Source organism: Corvus brachyrhynchos, unplaced genomic scaffold, assembly GCF_000691975.1.
Source record: "Corvus brachyrhynchos isolate BGI_N302 unplaced genomic scaffold, ASM69197v1 scaffold223, whole genome shotgun sequence".
NCBI classification, from domain to species: Eukaryota; Metazoa; Chordata; class Aves; order Passeriformes; family Corvidae; genus Corvus; species Corvus brachyrhynchos.
The window spans coordinates 4283504-4308779 of NW_008237174.1; the positions used below are offsets into that span (position 1 = coordinate 4283504).

General features: G+C 40.4%; 1 protein-coding gene across 1 annotated transcript in view; it reads left to right on the plus strand.

Moving 5' to 3' along the window:
- CLSTN2 (calsyntenin 2) overlaps window positions 1-25276 on the plus strand; it is a 415955-nt gene that overhangs the window by 377911 nt on the left and 12768 nt on the right. The window contains exons 9-15 of the mRNA XM_017728846.1: window positions 3214-3376; window positions 16356-16522; window positions 19919-20067; window positions 21402-21625; window positions 23257-23427; window positions 24013-24158; window positions 24662-24785. Coding sequence (XP_017584335.1) covers window positions 3214-3376; window positions 16356-16522; window positions 19919-20067; window positions 21402-21625; window positions 23257-23427; window positions 24013-24158; window positions 24662-24785 — 1144 coding nt within the window. The remainder of the gene's footprint in view (window positions 1-3213; window positions 3377-16355; window positions 16523-19918; window positions 20068-21401; window positions 21626-23256; window positions 23428-24012; window positions 24159-24661; window positions 24786-25276) is intronic.

A 25276-nucleotide genomic window follows, 5' to 3' on the forward strand; every position in this document is an offset into this window, starting at 1 on the left:
GGCCTGCTCGGGCTCCCTGCGCTGCGGAACAGCACTAGAGGGACACGCAGGAAGCTCAGCAGAGGCTCGTGGTTGAACATGGATAGCTCTTCACTGGGACACTTCTGGGAGCACAGGCTGCCTTCGTGTGTGCAGCCAAGCAGGTGCATGGCCCCCATTCCAGGAGTGTCCCCAGCTGACCCGAGGGAGCTCAAGGAGCTGGAAATGGCAAATTCTCACAGGTGCATGCCAGGCCTGTATGGACAAAGCGGAAAAATGGGGCATTTTTCAGACCACCAAAGTCTGGTTCTAAGCACCACATGCTTCTCAGACCAAGAACTTTGGTTTCAGTCTTTTCCTGAGCATTCTAATATAAAGCACAAAAATTGACGTTTTTCATTAGAAGGTGCCAAGAGCTTGGGACACAAACTCTGTAAGATTTATATGGAGGCTGTTTTCAGCTATTTCATAAAAGCATATTCCAATGCAATGGCTTGTAATCAGCACTAGGATTTCAGGCTGTTTAATTCACTGTGATTTGATTAATACTTTCTAGAGGCAGTCTGATGTGATAGAGTGATTAGACCAAGCCATCCAGCAGGTTTGGAAAGCCCAGCTTACTCATCTGTACTTTTATCTCATTAGAATAACTTTATAAATTAGATTTTTAAAATAAATTTCCAACTTGAGATTATTAAAATTTCTTTATTTGCCAGTGTAGTATATTTTATAATTTTCTTTTCCTGGCTTCACTGCTTCATATTGCGTTCCATTGCCACTGTGGAATACATGCAAGGAAAAAACTGGCTTCCTATGTTAAGAAGGCAAAGAAGGCGTCTGAAATGACAGCATAACAAATTACACACCACAATTATTTATTTCATTATTTTGTTGCTTGTGAAATGGTCAGCCACGTAGTATTGCCTGCTGCTGAATGACTGGGATGTATTCCAAAGTTTGGAAGTAACTTTTGCTTCCCTGTAGAATATTTGTTTTTACACTGAAAGATCATTTGGAGGAATAGACACGTGTCTGTGTCCCTAAGTTTGATTGAAATCGTGTGACAATTAAGATGACCAACACGTGCTGTTGAAATCTCAGGAACAGCTGAGCTGGGACTTTAAGTGTGTAAATTCCCTTCAAAACAAAGCTTTTTGTGTTTATGTGTTGAAATTTAAGGAAATGCATGTAAGTGATGGTTCGAGGACTTCACCAAGCTGCATTATCTTTATGTTCAAGAATGTGTACGAAAAATTAAAGCTACTAAGTACTTTGTGTGGATGTCCACAGTTGGACATCTGCATTTTTCTTGGAAGCACTTGAGCCCAGCTGCAGGAGACTTGAATTGCGGGATTTATGAAATGTGTTTCCAGGAAGCGTTTTCTTTGAAAAATGTAACTGCCTAATGGAGTAATTACATTGGCTACACATTATTGTGCTCTTTGTGTATGAAATGACCCAAAATGTTTGGGTTTGCTCTGTCAAAGTACTCTTGCTTTAGTTAAACATGAGGATTGCTCACTTACTGGGGTGCACCTGGGGCATCCCGAGTGATGCAGTTTAGGGTGGCAAAACAGAAATAGTGTGGAACATTTCTCCATAAAGTGCCAGGACTAATCCTGTAGGTTTGGCCATGCAAGGTCTCTCAGAAACAGGTTTTGTTTTCTATAAAATGTCAGCTGCATGTGGCTGTGATGCATCACATGCTAATGAGCCCGTCAGGGGCTTGGCAAGCTGCTTTTCCTTGGAAGGCAGGGCTGCATAATACTATTGGTGGTTGCTGTTTGTTCAGTAAAGTTTTCAGTCTTCCAATTTATTTACTTTGAATTTTGGTTTCAGTTCATTTAACCTTCAGAAAACATTTGTGCTGTCTGCTGCTAACAAAAGAAAGGCTTCCTCCAGTAGCCCCTTTCTGCATTTATCTCTTGCTGTGGAGCTATGATGTCTGCAGTAATAAATGTATCCGTTTGAAATGGAAGTGATTAAGGGCTTGTTGAAATGTCTGCTGGAACAAAACATTAGCTTTTGCTTTCAAAGGGCAGATATTGTACCAGATAGCACTTAACCTGGCCAAGGACAAAGTGTTATGTTTAAACATCACTTTCTGCTTGCCACTTGCTTCTGTGAAACAGCACAGATATCTGAGGATATCTGCATTCAAGCATTTCCAGTTTTTAATACATCAAAACAAGAATCTCTCCAGACTTGAAAGTACCATTGTTGTAACTATTGCTTTGTTTTTAAAACAGCCCACCCATCCTACCAGTTTGCTGTGATTTATTCCTTTGAACTTTTAAATCATAAAGATACAACAACAGAAAAAAATAATTGGGCAGACATTGATATTTGTACACCAGACTTCTTTCTCAAGAGGCACGGGTTCATCCAGCTGTACATTTCTGAACTAAAGCTGAATTTGGCCATCCTGCAGTAATCCCTGGTTATCCAGCTCAGAAATTTATGTGTGACTTGACACTAAAGTTGTCATCCTGAAAGTATGGTGTAACTGTGGCCGTTGCTTTTCAAAGCTGGCGGGTATCAGGGAAACCATAAAGATCCGAAATTTTCCCACCATCTGGGAAAAAGCTCAAGGCCAAAAGATGAAGGGTGGAGAAGATGTGAGTTCAAATCCCAAATCAGTGGGACACAGACTGCTGGTCTCTCTGTGTTACATAGAGCATGGCCCAGGTTCCTTTCAGCACTGTAGAGGTCCTGGCAGGTTGCACAGGACTTTCTAAGTAGTGATGTGGTAAGTTAATAATGGCAATCATTGGTAATAAGTCAACAATCTAGTGACTAAGGGCTGTATATTTTCTTAATCTGAACCTAATAGGGATCCCCAGTAACTATTCCAGTACATGCCAAGTATGTGTCTCTTACATGAAATTTTGTATTCTCAACACTAGATATAAATATTGAGAAGCTAATATTGTGTATTAGCAAATGTGAAAATACAGAGAAAATACCAAATTGTCTGATTTTTCTATTTTCTATCCATGTCTTGTTTTCAAAAAGTGTTTTAAGAACCCTCTATTTATCGCATGTATTTTGCAAATATGCCAAGAGTATGTATCAACATTGTTTTAGCTTTCATTAATGTTAGAGATGTAGAAATTGCAACAACATTATTAGTTTCTATGAGTGGAATCTGGAAACAACACAATTTAAAAAACCATGTGGGATATAAAAATCAGTCACTGTAAGAGCTAACTATTATTTTGCTGTGTCTCCCAGATTTGTGACAAGGAGTGGCACTACTACGTTGTCAATGTGGAGTTCCCCGTGGTGACGCTGTACATGGACGGGACGACGTACGAGCCGTACCTGGTGACCAACGACTGGCCCATCCACCCCTCCCACATCGCCATGCAGCTCACAGTGGGGGCTTGCTGGCAAGGTAAAATCACAGCAGTTAACACAGCACAATCAGGAGTTCAGGCCAAAAAAGAATCTTACTTGTCTCTCTGATTGCATAGGAAATAAACTGCTAAAAGATTGATGGTATAAAATCAGATGTAAATCCAGAGTTGTTGATGAATCCAGTCCAAGGATAAAATGGACAGGACATTAACAAGCGTGGATTTTCATCATCTAAAGAAATATTGGATACAGTCTGTGTATTCAGTGTGAAAGATAGTAATCTTTTGTCTTCACTTAGTTGTTTCCCTTTTCTCCAACCTTAAGCAAACTATCTGGATATTAAAGAACTCCAGCTATCTCTTTTCAGTCCCTGCCCCATATTTCTTTTGCAACTCGTGGCCCAATCCTGTGCTCTTCACATTGGATGTATCTCACCAGCAATTCCAGTAATTTACTTGATTCACCCAGCTATACACCAGAGGCAAAAGTGAGAGTAAAATAAATCCAGAAGTCCAAACCCCTGAGCCGTGCCTGTATGGGCCTTTGCTTAGATACTACCTTTTTCTGTTCTCTGCCCTTCATAATCCCATTCTTCTCATTTTTTTTCCTGGTCCTTACACCACTTGCTTTCTCTGTTCTCTGCCTTACACCTGAAGTGCTCCTCTTTCTCTGCTTGTCTGTTTTGGTAAAGTTGTCTCCATTACCCCTCCATGTTGATTTTCTATTTACACTATGTCTTGTTTCCACTTAAAGTATGAAGTGAAGGAAGCTATAATCAGGAGAAAATGCTTTAACATAGATTGTGTTTCTTCCCCACTCTTTCATGTGGTCTCACCTTCTCCATTATCACCTTGTTTGCCAATTTGATCTCTGCTTATTTGCAAAATTTGGACATCTTATGCATGGCAGGGCTGTTCAGTATAAATTGTACTCAAAGCAAATCCAGCTGTTAGATTATGAGTGGGGTAAAGATCCAATCTTTACTTTAATGACAACATGCAGAATGAAGCCTCGCTAATCCTAAAAACAAGATTTGCTAAGTTTACCATATTGATCACTGAGGTAGGTATGATAAGCTGGTCAGCATTGCACTAATCCCATATATTTGGAAAAGTACAGACTGCTTCTTGTCTAGCTGGTATTTGCATGGGTTGATTTTTTTGTTATGTAGCATTGGTGCAGTACTTTTAGATCAAAGTTCCAGAGCTAGCAAATGCAAATGTCATTTGTAAATTTAGTTCTTTCCAAACACGAGCAAATGCCATAGAGGCTGTGAATAATTATGGAGTATTGCCTTCTGAAAAATCACCATTTTTCAGTAGCTGTGCTAAAAAAAATTTATTTTAATCCCTCACTTCATATTTATACGAGGTTCTTCTGCATAGGTCAACGTAAATGTTTTTGTGCGTTACTTGTATTACTTCTTCCCCTTATCTTCTCTCATTCACACTTAGTGTTTTTGTTACTCTCTAAAAGCAGTCTTTAGTGGTTTGGCTTTTTTTTCCTAAAAGTCTTGGTATTGGTGGGAATCCACTCCCCTCAGCCTCACATGAACCTCATGTTAATCATGCTGCAGATGCCACGTCTGGGGGACTTGGAGCAGTTCTGGTATGTGTGGAACAGGCCCTGCCTAAGCAAAAGCTGTCCCAGCTTTGCCACAGCTCTGCATCCGTGGGGTTCATCAGCCTCCAAGGCAGCTGAGAACAGCAACAATAATCTTGTTCCCTTTGCACCTCTGTCTCTGTATCTGAAATTGGGAAGAGAAGGAATTAAGGCCAAACTCCTCACATGGGCCCACAATACATTCAGACCACGGACTACATTTAGTATTTAAGCTGTTAAACAAATAGAAAGTTGCAATTGTTTTCAAACATTTTTATCTTTGCCTGGGATAATTTGATGGCATAATTAATAACCATTCAGGATAAGATTCTTCTTCCTTTTTGCTGAAACACATGATTTAAACTACTGAAATCATACCTATTGCGGCTGTTAATATTTACTGCAATATTATGTTATTGCTCTTTTAGTTGTGAGAGAATTGGAGCTCGTCAAAAGTAGAAACAAATTTTCCACCTCATGAAAATGTTAAGATTTAGTAAGACAGTGTGCTAAAGATTCTGATAAACCATCATGTGTCAGGCAAAAAGATAAACCTTTAATGGTTATGTGAAACAAGATTTCAAGCTTTTGCTTTTGACCAAGCTTATCTTTTGATACATTTGTTTTGATCACCTCAACCTATTTTAAATGGATGGTGTGGAAAGTCACTTTGTTAATAAGATTCCGTGCTGCATTTCAGCCTGTGAAATAGTAATCATTCAACATATAAAACCAATCTATTCTAGTCAAAACATTAATTTTCAAAATTTGTATATTTCAAGAAAAAGCGGCTCTATCAAATAAATATTTTAACTATAAATACTGTCTGTGAAACTGTTAACAAGGTCTACTTAGACTAATACATTTTGGCTAGTAACAATAGTCTAAACCTCTACATTTTCAAAGCATTAGAAAGCTGCTTTACAATAGTCTGTGATTTATTTCAGTAAAATATGCAGTGATTTTGGTGTCATAAGCCATTCAGGAGTGTCTGTGTTAAGAGGCTATGAGGAGTTTCCAGCTCTGGTGTGCTAAGACTACTTCCTTCCTTTTCATCAAAGCACTGGCAGAAAGGAACACTGCTCTAACCTCCTCCTTCAGAAAGGGGAAGACCTTCTTTTCTAAGGTCTTTACTAAACCATTTTACAGTTCTGAGTACACAGCATCCGTTTGTCAAAGTCAAATTATTTGAAAAACAGTCTCAACTCAGACAAGTAAATGAATCAGAAGAAATAACATTCCTTTTTTCTTCCCACACTGATTCTGATTTGCTGACAGCCAAAAGTCATTGTGGCTGTGGGGCAGCTGAAGAACTGGCAGGGAGCAGGAAGAGTGTATTTAGAGGACAGTGAAAAATCAAGAACAAGAATTGCAATTTGCTCTGTTAGCACTAATAGGAAAGTCTGATACTGCTATGAGGGATTTACCCTCTCAGATATGAAAATGTTCAGTTCTAGTCTGGAAACTGGGAATTGTTCTGCTGCTTCTTTAGGAGCCTGAGTGTCCTCTGTGATACAAGTGACTCTTTGAGCCCTGATCTTTCCATCACTTACACTGATCCTCATCCTGGGGTTATGCAGCAAGCATCATGCCTGCACCTCCTCCTTGTCTTTCTCAGAGTTATATCATGCAGGAATCTTGGACATGGAAAATTCTTTTCTTTAAGATTATTATTTCCTATTATTAATATTTCAATGCCTGAGTAACTGTTTTCTGACTTTTATAGCCTTGTTTGTAGCATCCATTATGAAAAGTTAGGTTGGGTTTTATTTCTACCTTCAGCTGCTCAAGTGAAATATAAGAGCAGTTTAAGATCAGTGCTGTTCTCCTGACCATAGCATGAAAACAAACTAAATGTGTAATTTCTCAGGCTTATGTGACAAATTTAAACTTTAGCCTATGATGTGCTCACTGTGCCTTGGTTTGTCTGTGGAATAAGCAAATCTCTCCCACATCTTTACCCTTTCCCTGGCAGTGTAAAAATCTTGCCTGATTTCTTTGTTCCTGACTTTATGCAAAATTTCTTTAAATAATGTGATTTGAGTGCTAGGACTCTACAAAAAGGAGGGGAAATTAGCCTTTTCCTAAAGGGCAGATTCTTGGAGACAAGCAGGGAGTGAATATCATTAAAAGAGCGGAAAGCCAGGCTTTAAAAGTGATCGAAGAGACCCTTCCCAGGGTCTGTCAGGCACAGGGTCAGATTTACTGCAGCCCAGGAAGTGGCCCAATTACTTATAATCAAGCCTGGGGAACAGTTCCCAGCTCAGGTGACACACTGGGCATGAGGAAAGTTGCATGATTTGTTCTGGCATAATCAATATGAACCTTATCTACTTAAAATTAGGTAGTCTGTATGTTACTGTGGTATAATTTTCCTTTTTTAACATAAAAACCTTGGTTCTTTCTTCAGGGAGCTTATTAAAAGGAGGATCTAAGCAGAGCTACCTCATTGATTTAGGGTCCTTCACAATGGTTAGCCCAGAGTGAACTATTTTTTGTGTAGTTGATGTTCAGTACTGCTGTACTTGAGTGGGGGTGGTTTATTTGAGGGTGGGAGTTTAGGCTAAACTGTTGATGTTGGTTTGGTTACCTGTGACCCAGGAGCAGTGACAGGTAGAACCTAAACTCCAACACAGTGCCAGCCTTCATGCATGGCAAATCCCAACTTACTCCTTACCTGTGATTTCAGTGATGTGAGGCCTGGGAAAAGGTAATACTGACCACAGAGCGCTCTGAGTGAACTAACTGACGGCAGAAATAAACACCTGGTACAGCTGTTCTTGGAATTAGCCCTTTCTGTATCCTGGTGAAGTTTGACAGCTTTCTCTGCAGGTAGATAGGGTTAATTATATAACTTAATCTTAGCATCTTTAAAATTTTGTTCACATCGCTGGTCTCACTGATGATTGTTAAGGCTGTGATTTTGATGTAGGTCAGGTTATTTAAGGCCAAAGTGCTGCTCTGTCTCTAACGGTGAAAGAAATTTTCAGGCCAAATTACTCTCTCAGGGTATCTAAAGGACAAAATTGACTTGCTTGCACGTCTGCCTCCTAGAACAAAAGACACCAAAGAGAACAGCAGGGAAAAGGCCCTGTCTCTGAACCCCTTCTTCCCTGAATGGATATTAAAAGCAAACATGGTCTATTGGGATAGGAGAGAACTCCCCAAGGCTCAGCTTTGGTTCTCATTACTACTCTTTTTCTTCTTTAGCATAAAAATGCTTTTAGATTTGTCCTTTTACCTTAAGAGTCTCAAGATCTTTTTAAATAATGAAGAGGTCACACAATTGTGCAGCAAGGCGGGAGAGTCACCTGTACTCCGTGGGGATAAAGTGCAGTATCCAGAGGGTAGATGATTTTTCCTCAGGTCACTTAAATCTGCATCAAAGCAAGAATAGAATCAGACTTCATGATCTTATGTTCTTATTCTCTCTTTTAGGTTTTAACATCCTGTTTCATTCTCCTGAGCAATGCAAACAAATCGTTAGCTTGTCCTGGAGTGCACTTTACAAGAGCTTACCCCAGGAAGTTCTCCTCTGAGTTCATTATTTCTGATTCAGTTTATCTGAGGACATAGCAAATGGACCCTTTTACAGAGTGAGAAACTTCTTCCATTAGACCAAGGTTTATAGGTTCCCCCTCTGATCCCTTTATTGCTATACATTCAGTGGCAAAAGCCAAGGAAGGGAGCGAGTTATGTGATTTGGTAGTCTAATAAATTTTTTTGTACCAGAGGCAGAAGACAGACTTCCTCATGGTTTCTCTGAAAAGATAAGGTCTTGAGTTCATACAAGGCATTTTGGGAGGGAAGGAATTTGTGTCTCGCTCCTAAAGCACTGTCAGGAAAGTAGTGACACAAGTTAATGACTTGTCACAAGGTTATGCTGTAGCTTACTGTGACTGTAAGTCACTGTTTCTAATAGTGCCACCCCTTCAGCAGTGCTGGAGCCTCACAGTGCAGTTATGCTGGACACTGCACAGAGAGGGTCTTTAGGAGAAGCCTGTCAACAGCAACTTTATTATCATGGACACAGCAGAAGGCTATTGTAGTTCCTGTTTTCTAAGGAACTGCTGTTTTCTATTCTATTTTTCTTTTTTATTCTCCTGTCATTTTCCTCTTTCCTTAGCCTATGCTGGAGAGATCAGGTTTTCTTTAAAAGTCCTTCTGTGGAATATCCTTATTATTCTCACATGCCAGCCCTCCTCTGACACAGAAATCACCCAGTGCAGTCAGAGAACTGACTGATGATTCAAGGCAAGAAGAACTGTAACAGTTAAAAGTTGGAGAGGGGTCAGAGAAAGGAGAGACAGTGGGGGCAGTGTAGCAGCAGCCTGCATCACTCAACCTTGTACTTCCTCCAGAAATGAAGGTATCCAACAGATAAAGATTGCCCTTACTGTGCATCCAGCACCACTGGATCATGCCAAGGGGGCTGACATAGCTTGCACAAACCTGAGACCTCAGAGGAGTCGTACAAACACACCTTAATGCGAGAGCACTGGGGCAATTTCAGCACAATGTGATGCTGAATATCTGTGTCCTGATGCCTCCATGGGTACAGCACTGCTCTTGCTACACTGTCCTTCTCATCAAGAGAAAGATGGGGCAGATTTCAGTGCAATTCACAGATCTTTGCTGAATTTTAGCTGTAGTAGAAACACAAACACGTGTGGAAGGTTTAGTTTAGGGGGGTGTTTTCTTGGAGAGCTGAATTTGCATTCAAATCTGTCACCCATTCAGCCTAGATATATATCCCATTTTTAATCGAATTTCTGCAGGGACCACTGTGCACCAGCACAAAAATATTTTTTGGAGAATAGGGATATAGGGGGTTTTTAAGCAACATTTATGTAATGGCTTAATTGTGAAAAATTGTAGAGTGTTTTTATTATCCTGAGAACCTTACCTTCAATAGTGTTAAGTTATACCCATGTTTGGTTTAAGGATGCATTGCACAGAGATCGTTGGCATTTGGACACGTAAGAGCAGGGAGCCCATAGTGTTCTCTGAATTTGTCATATTTCAGATAAAGCTTGAAAGCCTAAAGCTGTCTGTGTGAGGTTGTTGGGTTATGATATCTACCCAGAGCAGGGGCAGGCTTAACATGGGCCATGTTTGATGACCAGTTTCTGATTAATTTTTATCTGAATGATATAAAAAACCCCACTAAAACTTTTCTGTGCTGAGAAGCTCTGGGAGTATAAAATGTCAAGTCACTAATTGGGGCTACTCCTGAAATCTGTGTTAAGTTTCATCCTTTTTAACAGCCAATCTACTTGTCAGGAAATTAAGCCCAGCTCCCTAAACTGCCATAATAAAATGATGGGATAAATTTGGAGGCTTGGACCTGAGGACTTCAGAGCCAGAATGGCTTGTGTCTCCTCCCAGATTCATTCAATCATTATGTTGGGACCCTGAATAATCAATTTTTACCTAATTATCTGGCTTAGTATAACCAGAGTCTAGGATATCTTAAAAGAATCGCGTCTCAGTTGGAAATTCTCTTGATTTCACCATTTCCCATGAAAACCTCATTGTGCTTTGACTGCCTCGATAATTGCTTGCTCATTATTAGGATAGGGCAAAAAGTCTGCAAAATCTGTGAGCTCAGTAAAGTCACTTGTTTTGACGTGCCTGATTGTTCTTTGGAGATTGGTAAGGAATGCAAACAGCACTTTACATCTGTGTAGTCAAACCAACAACTGTAAAATTCAATGCTAATCAAATTCTGTCACACTTTTATCAACTCAATGCAAAACTAAAAGCAAAAGAAAAGTGTCATGGAAACAGGCTCTGCTTCTTTAATGAATGCATTTTAACCCCATGAAGTCCAAACCCTGAGACTCTCCAATGTTATATCTAACAGATATAACATGTTGTATCTAGTGGAACCTCTTCATGGCTGCAATCAGAGGTGATTGCCAGGTAACAGCTCTTAACCCCCTTAAATTGTTGTTCATCTGGCAGTCTTCAGCTGTTTATAACAAAACATTTGTTTTCCTCCACATGTATCATCCCCACTGAGCTGCCCCCAAGACAGACACACATCTGCAACATACTCAGCTAAAATTAAGTAGGTTTCTCTTCTCCATTTGATCTGGTATGTTTGAAATTTCAGGCAGTAGCTGTAACTGTCCCTTGTGACTCTTTAGGTCTATGCCAAGCACTGATATTGGAAAGTCTTGCTTTCATTGGCAGCCTGATTGCTCCCCACTGAGGGGTCTGTGGGTGCAGCCTCCTGCATGTCCTGCTGGGTGAGTCCTTCCCTGGCTGTGCTCCCTGGTGGGCTCGCTGTGAGCTCAGGCACCAGCTGTGAATGGCACAGGAGGGAACTAACTCACAAGGGGTCAGAGGCTTGTAGGGTTTTTGTGGGAGAGGAATACCCTGGCCCCAGTGCAGGAGGTGCCTCTAGGCTGCAGCTAATATCATGGGACACTACCCTTCAGCATGCCCTGATAGTTCTAGTTATCTAGATAATTCCAGCAGCAAAAGAGATCAGAACCAGCACAGAAGAATCTCATTCCAGAAAACAGTTATTATTTTAGCAAGTGAAAGATGTGATGAATGCTACTTTGACAATGACTAAGGAGTGAACAGCATTATAGTGAATAATTATGAATGTCATGGCTCCTCTGGATGCCTCCACAGTCTGTTGACACGATCTTCCCTTTACAAGGTTTGAATTAATGCTGAAAGCCACCATCCATCCTCCTGTATCTGCCAGACTTTGGGAGCATTGGTGTGTGCTGGGTCAGGTGTGAAAAGCAATGCACAGTTTTATCAGGAAGACCTGAACAACCCTGTGGCCTGTATTCCTTCACAACTGTGACGGTGACCACAACATTTACATTTAAGGAAGAGAAAAAAATCAGTAGCTTCAAAAATTTTTCATGGAAGAAATTGTAGTAATAATAGCTGGTGACTAAACCATAGTGTAGTAGATATTAACTTAATTCCCTGACAGCAGGGAAAAGGTTCTGTTTTCCTCTCTTGGCCTCTCATTCATCAGCCGTAAGTACTTAACTGTCCCCCGAGAATTAGCACTCACAGCATATTAATCCATAGCAATCAATAAACATAGTGCTGAGTGAAACACAAGATACAACACAGTTGAGGAATAGGTTTTCTCATTCTCTCAGAATTTACCAGCATCTTCATGGAGATGAGCTCTATCTCAGCAGTAGTTCACTCATAGGAAAGTGCAAAAAGACCCTGACAGCAGAGAAATCCTGTGAACCTTGTTGAGGCAGTCTAGGTTAACTGGATGTGCTGAGCTCTGGGGAGAAACTGGAGATGCTGTGATACAGAACCATTACAAGTTTTAGTATACTTGGATTACCTCAAGACCATTGTCACTGGAGCTCCACTTTGTTCTCTGTGTAGTCTATTTAGGTCTTCTTCATATCCCAAAAATGTTGTTGCTTAGGCTCAGTTTGGTGTCAGAACCAAGAGCTCAAAGTCCCTTAAAGCAGTAAGGGCTGTTGGGAGCAGCTCGTGTCTTTTCTCAGTTGTTTCTTAGCAGGTTGTAACATCAGTGCTGAGTCAAATCCAGGCAGTGGAACTGAGCATCCTCCTGCCCAGCAAAGCCACTGACTGAGCTGCCTATTAGCTACGTGAGGAACATGAAATGAATCATGCTCAGGGTCAAAGAATCTCTATTTGAAAAATCAGTATTTAGAAGAATTTGGATAATATTCTGTAAAATGTTACTATCAGTATTAGGTACAGTTATCCATTGTGCTTAAACATGCAACAGAATTATCACGTTCATGCTGGATTAAATATATTTATACTCATCTAGTCTTGGGAGCTCAGAATTTTAGAGTGACTAGGATTTGGAGATTGGCCATCCTGGGCTAAATTTCCACCCACTGAGAAGCTGAAGTCAAACACTCAAAGAACATCAGATTGCAGAAGCAGAAGGAAAGACAGCTTTCAAACACACTAATACAGCAGAAACAAGTATGAATAAAACATTTTAACCAAGCTAGAAAGCAGGATTGTAGGAAACTGGCTTTAGGCCATTCCTTTAATTTTAGTGAGAGTTTTGGGTTTTGCTTTCCAGTTTTATTGCATTTGATTTTGTCCATTTGCAATCTAATAATTACTGGTGATGGGAGCATCAGCAGCTAACATACCCCACTGAGCTGAGAAGATTCTAAAATGCTGAGACAGAAGAATATCAAAATGTCAGCATGCTGCAGTTACAAGCAGCTGTAAGAAGAGTCAGATATAATGACTTCTGTTCACCTTCAAGTTCAGAACTGGCAGGTATATAATTTTGTCTTTAACATTGGTAAAAGGTGCTTATGGAAAGCTTATTTAGCAATCTGGTATAAGATGGTATTTTCTCTGTAGGTGTTCTTGTTTTTCATGTGATTAAAAGCTGGTGTTCTCACTGCCCTGAATGAACAGGCACATCCTGTTTTACACATACATGACAAGAACACTACATTAGGGTTAGTTCTTCAGCAAGATAAGTTCCAGGAAGAGCAACAGGGATGTTCATAGCATACAGTGTTAGGTGGAAGATGTAAAGAGAAGTCCTCGTGTAGCCTGGCAAAGAAAAACCATACAACTGTATTTTGACAGCTCACATTCCCTGTTGGGAATAAATGTCCACCTCAAGGGTCAGTGGTTGATGGAGTGGAGTACTTGGGGAGCCTCTGTCTTCAGAAGAGTTTAGGAAGCTCAGGAAATATTATCAAGAATAGATTAAGTACAGCTGTTCTTGTCTTGAGGCTGGGGACAGACAGCCTCATCCCTCAGTGCCCTGCAGGCTCTGCTCTCAGTTGTTCACGTGCATTGTCCCAGCCTGGATCGCCCTGGCATCACCATGGCCATGGTTCTGCAGCTTTTCTCTACTCACACAGTGTGACACTGGCTACTCCCAGCTATTTTTCACTCACATTTTCTTGAAATACTTGGGGTTTTTTGCGTACATAACAGTTGATAGCCTCTCCCAAACAAAGATTACATCACCTCCTTGACAGTCCAGTCTCGATCTATGCACCTGCACAAACCCCATCTTTATACCTGTGAACAGGGTGTGTAAGCCTTGATCTTTAAATGCTCAAAGCTTTTGTAGTGCCTGTATTTTCAGAGTATCTTAAAAGCTTATTCCTGGAAACACTCATATTCTCTTCCATGCTTTTTTGTTGGTGACAGGATGGAAGACTTTAAATTATACATCTCCAAGATGGCAATACCTCCTTGTGCACCAGCATTTTTTAAAAGTGTGGCTTGGGCACAGTGAATATCCTGCATATTTAATGATTTATGGGCAATTACTGTATCACTGCTAATGACTTAGAAATTGTAAGTGCTTTGTGAAGAATACCAGAGAAGAACTAGTCCAAAGTGCAAGAACAACCCGTGTCTGTTCATGCATGCTTTGGTTTATCCTGCTTGTTTCTGTCAGGCAAAGCCACAGCACTGAGTTCTTCGTTCTGGCTTCTTGTCTGGTCTTATATTACATTTTAATACATTTTATTTCACATGTAAATACATCACTGATCTGAGCCTGCTTCTTATTTTGCATCTCCTTGGAACTACTAAGACCTACTGGCAGACTCACTATAGGTTTCTAACTTTCAAAGCTCCAGGATTAGTGTTGGTATTTTAGCCCTGGAACTTGCTGTCTTCACAATTCTGTAGTGATATGAGAATGTGAAGCTTCAAACAAAATGTGATTCCTTCTTCTTCTGTAAGCTCTTAATTGGTATTCTCTCTTTGCCTCCTTTTTAAGGAGATGTTTGCTTTTTTTTTTTTTTTAATTTGACTTACCTTTTTCTGTCCAGATACATTACTGCTCTATTAGTGGCAATATGTACTTTGAAAGACAGTGTAAGCAGATAAATATAACAGCATTTTGGCTGAAAAGCCAACGTCCCCATAATGCACTATCGATTTACCAAATAATTACCAAATAATTGTCTTGGTAAGTATCAGAAAGGCTGAACTTTAGCTGTTGTGTATGTGAAAGTTTCTATGAAATCTCAACAAACTTCTGCCTAGAGGAAATTTTCTGTGTAATGGACAAATGAATGAGAGTGGAGAAGAATAAACTCCCCTTGGGAACCTTGCTTTGGGGTAAAAAAAAGAGAGGCAGTTTATGCTGTAATGTTAAGATAAAAAGAACAAAACCTACCTACTTCTCTGATGAAACAGCCTGCTTGGACACCTCTTTCCTGTCAGTACACCAGTGTGTATTTTCTTCACTGTATAAAATAGCTCGAGTCTTCTTGATAATGCTCATCCTGCAGAGACTGGAAGTAAGCTTTTTCAGGCTTCTAGGTAACAAAAGCAGCCTAAAAAAAATTTGCCACCTCATCCCTATCCAGCTCTGATCCACACACAGATCTTCAAGTTAAAGTTCAAGCTTGAGCTATCTTGCCTGGCAAAAACAAGTTGTTTGACACTAAAGCTACAAACACCGTAGAGATGAGTTATCTACCAATTACAACATCTTATCAACAGCTTATCAACTGCTAATCCAATTAGTCTGCATGGCTCATTGCTGTGTGGCTCCTTTAGTCCTCCCAGGCTCGAGGTAGGCAGTAATTCACATGCACTGCAAGAGATAACACTTGCAGGAAAGACAAGCTCTAAAAATTCTCCTAAAGGAGGATGAGTAAATCACTAACTGTCCCAAGAGTAATTGAGATGCCATGATCACTGGAGCAGGCAGTCTGTAATCACGTTGTATTGACAGTTCCTAAAGATCAGTCTTCCTTGGGAGCTGCCTGGAGTGAAACCAAACTGAGCATGTCTAGAGGGCCTGGTGCAACACAGAGTGACAGGACCAGACCTGGCACCAAGTGATCCACTTTGGGTGAGGGACAGCACTCCCAGCCTTTCAGGGTAGTGCTGTGCACGGGTCCCTGTTCACTGCGGGAGTTCACAGCATAGCTCAGACGCAGCTCTTCACAGGGAGTGTGGCAGTTCATGTACACAGAGCCACGACTCAGCTCATCTGGTACTGCGTTCTTTGGAGTAGAAAGGCAGAGGTAGCTGATCTTGTTGTGGAACACTTGCAAATACAGTTTCCCTATAAATAAATATTGGACTTAAACATTTCTTAAATTGGCGTTTGGGTATTTAAGGTCATTTTTAAAAATCACATGCTTCCTTTTATACATTTGGGAAGCCATGTTAGCACTGGGTTTGCTATCACAGCTTTATGAACACCTGAATACAATCCTGGAAAAACAAGAATCTTAAAGACAGCCTGCTACCAGGTCCCACCCAACAACCCACAAAGACATTCCACTGCACCACAATAAACGGGATCTCAAATACACTTGGCTAAGACGGATAGAAACTCTTTAAATGTGTTAAAACCTAAAGTGATATATTAGATGTGTGGTTTTTGTGTTGGTACCAATAACCATTTTGCATTCTCTTTCTTGTAGGAGGTGAAGTCACCAAGCCCAGATTTGCTCAGTATTTCCATGGCAGCCTGGCCAGTCTGACAATCCGGCCAGGGAAAATTGAGAGTCAGAAAGTGATTTCCTGTTTGCAGGCCTGCAAGGAAGGTCTCGATATTAATTCTCTTGAGAGTCTTGGCCAAGGAATAAAGGTGAGGGATGAACTGACATCATCTTTGATAAAAATTTAGATCTGATTTATGAAGTGGAGAGCCTAAGGTAGAGTACACACAGTACAAATGTACTCCCAGAAGCAATGTAATTTCCCATAAAATCATGCAAAGAAAAAACAGAACAGTAGAAGAGCTGTGACACTGCAAAGAAAAATGTTTCTATTATTGCAGAGCTAGATGATCAGAAAGTAAGGCACTGCTGATATTTTAGAATTGCCAGGCTGTGTTTTCATGCTTGTTACTTCTACAGAAATAGATGTGATTGCAAAGATTTATTGAATTTTGATCTCAAGTAGTTTTAAAGCAGTGGAACACAAAAGTCCTAATGCAATAGCATTCTAAAATTCAGTGTGTTCAAAGAGGAAAACTTTATGGTACATGAAAATTGAACAATGAAAACCCTAAAGTCAAGAAATTAAATTTTTAGATTTGAATATAAGTCATTATCCATCTTCATTATGTATATGATTACTGGTAATGTAGAGCTTTTTCTAAAGTTGGTGAACAACAGACAGGGAAATCCTGTTTCAGTTGACCTGGTAGCCAGATTGTTTCGCATCCATTCAGACAAGTTCTATTCTTTGGATACATATGTAGGATCTTGGCTATTCCAGTGAGTTGTACTGTCAGTTTTCCTTTACTGACACCATTATTTGGTGACAGTATTCTCTTGCTTAATGTAAATGCACTATGAAGCTGTTTCCTAGCACACAAATACTACTTCAAAAGGAGCTGAGCTTCAATTCCAACCCAGGAAGTTCCTTTGGGTGCAGACAATGCGTCCTGAGAAACTGCACAGGGGTGTTTTAGTGTGGGGTTTTCAGGGGCCAGGAGGATGGTGCTGTAACATTCCACCTGGAACATCCAGGGGGAATGCCATGGACTACATTTTATTAGCTAAACCTTTCCATTGTACAGGCTGACCTGAAATGTGCCCAAATGTCTGTCCAGGTGATGATGGGTTGCAGTGGTGTAGTATAACTGACACATTTTCTGAAAGCAAAGGTAAAAATGAAAATTGAAAGTGTAAAGATAAGGAGGAATTTTGCTAGCTCTAACTTTTACATATGAGGAAAGACCCCAAAGAATTCTTTTATTATTGTACCGATGACATCATTAAGTATCTCACATTGCTGCTTCTCACAGCAACATGTCACAGGGGTGATATGTTAGATAGATAAAAGCTGTTCTTAAAAGGCAGTGCATACAAGGAGCAGGTAGGGATTTCTGGAACCCATGTGTGTATGCCTAATAGTAAATTCTTTGCTGGGACTTTCCATGAATTAAAGCACTGTACACTTAGTCTGTGGTGCTTAAAAGCATAGTAATTCCTCCCCTGTTGTTACCCTCTGAAACCTGACAATACTTGAGTCACCCCAGTTTCATGGGCTTGGGAAAATCCCTGTTCTACCACCCACTGCTGCTCCAGCGTGCATGACTGGCTTCCTTACTGTACTAGCAGTGCAGAGGGAAAACGGAAGACAAGGGATTGTTTTCTGCCTTTTTATGCTTTTTCAAACCTTGAAAACATCTTCATTTTCTGAAATACAGATGAGGCATAGTGGGTTTTTTTAAGTTACTGATGTTGCTTTTACTGCCTCAGCAGGCCAGCAGTGAGTGCAACAGCAGGAGGCAAAAATGAAAGGAGCAGCCAGAGAGAGATTGTGGAAGTGCTTCTTTAAGGGGCTGACGGAAGGAAGCTCAGCTGAAAGCAGAACAGTTGCCTGACCTTGAACAGAAAATGAGAGAGAAGGGTGTTGTGGTGTCAGAAACAAGCACACCTGATCCCAGACAGGCACGTGTGACAGCTGCACAGACAATGGGTTCTGTGGGACTGTGTTCGTGGTGCTTTGCAGATTCAGTGTTGGCAAACTGATGCTGGAAGGTGTTTCTGGGCACTTTGGACCATGGAGATTTCACCCTTTAACCACCTAAGAAAGAGCAGTTTCTGACACGATAGTGTTGGACATTTTTGGGCTGCAGCCTAATTTTCAACTATCTGTAACAGCTCTCTGAGACACTGTCTAAACTGTTGCTATTTTTAGCTTTTTTTAATGAGAAAGACAAAAATGGCTCAGACTGGGGCTTTCTCCGGTCCCTTTGGCAGAATTCCAGCTGTTTTGGCAGCTGAGCTATTAACTGGCTAGCTACAGTCTCCTTTTGCTAATTTTATTCTCTACTGCTGCTAGCTTAAAGACAGAAAAAAGAAGTGTATGCAGGCTGGGACTCGTGTTATTCCTTCTCTTTGTTAAAAAATACCCTTCAGTGTTGTTATGACCCTCCTGCACAAGCTTTAAACCCAGTCCTCCATGTTGTGTTTGACAGAGAACCCTGCGCTTCCTCCTGTTCTTCACAGTCTGTTTGATGTGTTTTGCTTTTAACCTTTCTGGCTGCAAGGAAATGTAGACAGAACATCTTCACATAATCAATGCCCAGCTTTGGGGAGGGACTACATGGGAGAGAGAGGTGCATTTGCCTTCTGTGCTGACAACAGTAGAGTACAACATCATGGGGGTTATGCTGGTTTCCTCTGCAATGCAGATGGTTTACTGAACCAATTAACAGACAAAACATGGAATTAGGATTAATTATGATGAAGGTAAAAATCAGTCATTGGTTATGTCACAACACTGACAAAGTTTCTTGGTCAGCAAGACTGATTTGTGTTCAGTGCAATGGATTAGAGAAGGCTCGGGGCTACAAGAGCAGGCATTGACTTTGCAGGGTTTGCTGGCCCAAGTGAGCAGCTTTGTGCAAGGAGCAACTCCATCTTAAATCATGACACCCTTATTGATCATGAGACAGGATGGAGAGCCCCCTTTAGTGTGTCTGACGTTAATGAAGATGTAGGAGGCAAATGTTGTAATTGTTTTGTTCGTTCATGTTGAAATATATCTCAGAAAGGTAGCCCAAGATAAAACCACGCAGAAAGCAGCCAAAATATGCTTCTGCATGCTAGGCTGGCTCAAGGCAATGCTTTTATATGAGGAATGTGTTTAACCTAAAAAGATTACATAGGAATAATAATCATGGTGGTAAGTTAAGGTTTTGAACTCTACAGAGTTCAAAAATAAATAGCATTGGAAATTGCTGCAGAAATAGTATCAGCAAGGTTGATAAGGCTAGGCAAAGAACAGCAAATTGGGATTAATTTACAACAAAATTAATTACAACAGTAGTTATTTAGGTGACTGGTACAAGTACATGTTTTAGAGAACAACATGTGGATTCAGCCAGTGATAAGCTACTAAGATTTTTTTTTTTTCTTAAATCCTTAAATTTTTAACTTATGTCTGTGCAACATTCCTTAAAAAATACATTATTTTGTACTCTGTATCTGGTCCCTTAAATACTAATTATTTGCATTTCTCCTAGTATCACTTCAACCCTTCCCAGTCAGTCCTTGTCATGGAAGGAGATGACATTGAGAATATAAATCAAGCCCTGCGAAAGGTCTCATACATCAATTCCAGACAGTTTCCTACTGCAGGCATACGACATCTCAAAGTCTCATCTAAAGTCCAGTAAGTTATACTTCAGCTGAATTGAACAGATTAGTAACATTTTTAATGAATTGCTTTTTTCTTTGGCCATGTAAAAAGAATAATTTTGGCTAAATTAAATTGATAAATCATACTGCTTTGTTATTGAACCTAAAGGATTAATTTAATTTACTTTTATGCCAATTTACATGGTGGTTTTCTTTTGATATTATCTTCTTAAGAAACCTTTCTTGTTAATGTAATGTACTTGCATTCCCTTTATAGTTTGGGGCATACTGTCTGGACTGAATCTTATTTACTTTTAATTTTAAACATTTATAGTTCCTTTTGAGGATAGCCAGAGCCGTGACTTTTTAATGCAGGCGTGTTCCATCTAACAGAGGACATATCTGCAAGAACACTAGTTGTAGGTGTGCTTGAAATAGCCTCTGTGTGTCTGTCCCCTCACACATCTGTGCTGTCACCGAAGCACTGGTGGAGGGTGTTAAGCAGGAGTCTGTGTCCTTCCCCTTCCGTGCAGCAGCAGTGACAGAAGCTGCACAATGATGACGTTTACAGCTGGCCACAGCCTCTGCTGGGCTCCCCTGGGGCACGGCTCCGTACAGAGCAGGGAAAGCAGGGCTTTAGAGGGAAGACAAACACCGGTTCTGCCGACTCTCACCTGCTGTGGGCACAGTTCTTCTGAAGTGCCAGGCTCAGGGCAGTGCTGTGGGCTGACCTCCCTGTTTGGAGAGCAGTCTCACTGGATGCAGTCCAGTTTGCACACTCCAGGGCTGGCCCAGGTCCTGTGCCAAGATGAAATGAGGGAGAGTTTGTCAGGAGATTCACTTCCATAGCACAGTGCTGATTCAGATGAAAGTGGAAGTACAGGCACCTTTTGACCCCTGCAAATACTGGAGGGTGCCAAAAAGAGTTTATGATGGGACCAATTTAAATGGCTAATTAGGCCCTTTTAATCACACATGACAAGATAACCATGTTGTATTCATTAGCTGTCACTTTCTGAATTTAATGTTAGGTTTACTAAAGTTAGTTGTTACCTAGTTAACTTTTTTAACCATTTACTGCTCTGTTAAATGTCACTTAAACATTAAAATATTATTCTGATAGTGACCTTAGGAAAGACTGACTTTGTCCCTCAGTGTGAGCAGCTGTGAAGGTGGAAAGGGATGAGAGGGACAGAGCTTGCCTGCGTACACAGTGGTACAGGAATATGTCCCTATGTGTGTCGGTGTCCAAGGATGAACTAGACTGATCTGAGAGCCGTGAGCTGGGTTTGGGGCAGTGCCAGTGCCACACACCTCTGATGTGCAATGTGTTACATGCATTAATTAATGACTAATGTGTTTTTTCAGATGTTTTGGTGAAGATGTCTGCATTAGTATCCCAGATATAGATGCCTATGTAATGGTGTTTCAGGCCAATGAGCCCAAGATTACAATAACTGGCATGGACCACTTTGCTAGACCAGCTGCACAGTTTGAAAGTGAAAGAGGTGTTATTTTGTTACCTGACATCAGGATTGTCAGCACAGTCACTAAAATGGAGCATCCAGTGGACTTAAGAGAACATGACAGAGGTTTGTGTCTTTCTTTTTAAATATTATTACTTATTTTTAATGTCTTCTCATGTTTTTTAAAGGATGGTGCAAACAAGTAATGCAAAGGAAGTCACTTCACCCAGATTAATTAGGCCACAGTAATGCTGCACTGAAGAAATTCAATTCAACACATTGAAAAATGTGCTGAATGGGTCAGAATGTGCTTCAAAAAAAGCAGATTTTCCATGTAGTGCCCATTTAGTATAATTCAGAATAATTCCTTCCTACTCGTCCTTTCATATTCTGTTACATAGGGTATTTGCATGAGAATGTCTCTACTTGTAACAGAATTTTGTTAATTGTGCTGATAAAGTGAAAAGCAGTAATTGAACAAAAGTTGAAGTTTTAGTCTGCTCTTATGTTTCCAGCTCTGATACTAGCGTGTGAGTGGTACTTGAGAAAGTAATCTTGTGCCTCAGTTTCCCACCTATAAAATGTATGCATAATCATTTTAAAATATTTCTCTTCAATGATGACAGTTTATTTTAATGCTGAGCAATGTGTGTATTATTATTACTCAACACTGGATGAATGTTCCAAAGTATAAATCAAATTTAAAATCATTGTCTATAAAGGAATATTCTTTTTGGATGTTTGTGTGCAAGGCAGATGAAATATCTCATAATTTAAGGAATCATTCTAAACACTGTTTGTTGGACTAGAATGAGCAGCAACTAGGTGTAGAAGAGAGAAAATGGGTAATAATATGCAAGTTTAGGGGCGTGGATTCCCTGAGGCCTACAAATTTGACTTGGTCTATATTTTTGGATATGTTACAGCTGTACCTATCGTTTAGGTACCCAAATTCACTGCACCAGGAGTTGGGAATCTAGGGCATAAGGCTTTCCTGTCTGTGCCCTCCTTCCCAATACACCCTCTAACATCAAATTCACAAAATGGGCAGGAAGTTCCAGGCTTGCTGTGTCTGTGCCCTCAGGGAGCTGCTTAAGCAGTTCTGCCACACACACTCTGCTAAGTTGATCAGAGAGTTTAAATATTAATTTGATATGCTACTCTTTTTCCAGTGATAGAATTATTTTTTTACTTGTACATATTGAAGGACAGTCAGTTTATAACTTAATTTCTTTGAGTCATACAGCATAGGATCTTGCTATTTATGATAATGCCCTGCTCTTGGATAGATGGCCAGGTCTTTGTAATGCAAATTGTTTATGGGGCATAGAGTAACTGAGAGAATCATCCAAGCATAGATATGTTGGTTGTGTATTTTTCCAGTTTGATTTTCCTTGAGGAACCTGGTATTGATACAGCATTGAAACACGGAATTTTTACATGAATTTATTTCCTAGATCAAATTTCAGTTTTCTACTTCCAGTAGTGTTCTTGGATGCCTTTTATTACAGAGCAATATATTTTCTATCTATCCCACTGGGTGTTTGTAGGCCTTCATCATCACAGCACCAGAACACACAGGATACTTCTCTTGATTTGCTTCAAGTGTGCTGGATTTAATATCAGCAAAAACAGTTCAGCCATCTTGGCAAAAATTGAAAGCCCTGATGCAAAGCACATAAAATGACTGAGCTGGTTTGTGATCATTTATCTTAATTTCCTTCTTTTTTTTCATGATCTATGCCATGGGTTCACAGCCAATAAGCAAGTGGTAGTAGAGGAAATGCTCCACAACTTGGATTTCTGTGATGTTTTGGTCATTGGTGCAGAACTAGACCCTGAACAAGAGTGTTTAGAACTTGATCATGGGGAGCTGCAAGGAAAACATCTAGATGCCACAAATTCCACTGCAGGATATTCAATCTATGGTAAGTTCATGAAATTTATTTTCCCTTATTTTGTCACACTGGTTATATATTGGAATGAAAGCTCTAATATGTTAGAAATTAGACAGAAATCTGTGATTTACTACACATAAATATCCCAAGAGTGACTGTATCTTAAAAAACACAATTGCTTCTTGATCTTTGGATGTGCCTTGGTTTGCCCTTTGGATTCTCAGCATCCCTCCTGCTACTCCCCAAGTAAGGAAAATGGTATCCCTGCTTTCTTTAAATGTGGGGTTCTTGTGGACCATCACAGTGGAATGTGGGAGTGAGGGGATTCCTCAGTGTTCCTGTACAATGCTGGTACATTGGCCATCTTTTTTCTGATCGCTAAGTAATTTATTCTGTACCTTTGTTGTTGTATTCATCCCTCTCCATTAGGGAGCTACATTCAGTTCCGAAAGCTGTTCTCCCATGATCGAGTATCAGGGAATATTTGATGCCCTGTCATTTGCAGACTATTCTGCCAAGTTCCATGTTTTCTGTGAGCAGTTGATTTGTTCTGTATTGCTCAGAGCAGCATTCCCTTGCCTGTCCCTGAGCTGTCCCTGCCCTCCCACCCTGCAGGTGTGGACAGCATGTTCAGCTATGAGCAGGTGCTGCGGCAGCTCCGCTACCGCAACTGGGCCACCTCGGCCACCTCCGACAGGAAGTTCAGGGTCAAGTGCTCGGAGCTCAATGGGCGTTACACCAGCAATGAATTCAACCTGGAGGTGAGCAATGAATTCAGCTTGGAGTTGTGTTTTCTGACCTAGCACCGAGGCCTAGAGCCCAGGTAACAACTACAGGAAATTGCAGGACCTACTTAGCAATATGGTCAAAATTAATAATTGTTTATAAAAACTACTAACAGCTTAGTAATTGTTAATAAAATTAACAGTTATTTCATAATGCTTAGATAACACCTAAAAGCTGATTCATATAGCGAGAAGAAAAAGTCACTAAACAGGTAAATCAAAAGAGTCCTGTTCTGTGACACTTCAGAGTCAACAGCCAGAAAGGTTAGAATGCATTTTTCATGCTAGAAGTTAGAAATATATTAAGCTGTGTGTTTTCCACTGGCATAAAAAAAGAAGTTAATTTGGCCTTTAGGATCTATGTAATAGTGTTCCTATCTGCTGATGAGCTTCATAGTCCAATGTAATATATGGAGCCAGTGGGCTTGGAATATAAAACACTTTTTAGTATCTGGTCTCTTATTTTTCTCTTCTCCCAGGTTAATATCCTACACAGTTCCAACTCCAACTTCATGGACCATGTAAATCACATGATAGTCCAACCCCAATTACTCCAATCTGTTCAGCACCCTGAGGGGAGTGTAAGTGCAGTTCACAACTCAGGTATGTGGCACCTTCACAGAGACTGCTCACAATGATGCTGGTGTGTCAGTGCTTCCCTTGGGGTCAGCCTGCTCAGCAGACTAAAGCCCTGAGGTCCATTGTTTCAGCTTCTAAAACCTCTCAGAGATCATTGCACAGGTGTGAAAGATGGTAACACTGAATTCTATTCTGTCTAACAATGTACTTTGTAATTGAAACCTGGTATCCTTTTTTAAAGTCTTCATTCATGGTTTTGTACTCTGACCCCCACAGTTAAAAAATGTCTTGTTTCTAGTATTGAATGGCATGAAGGGTAATGTTTATGCTCATATTGCCCTTGTGCATTTGTATTTCTGTAGCATATTAATTTCTACCCACTCCTTTCTAAACAAAAGGAAGAAATTGCATTATTTTTTAAATGTATAATTGCTGCAGTGCCTCTGTTAGCTGCTGTCAAGGCCTCAGTCTGGGCTCTCCGGAGATAAGATAGATTCATCTATGTGCAGCAGGAA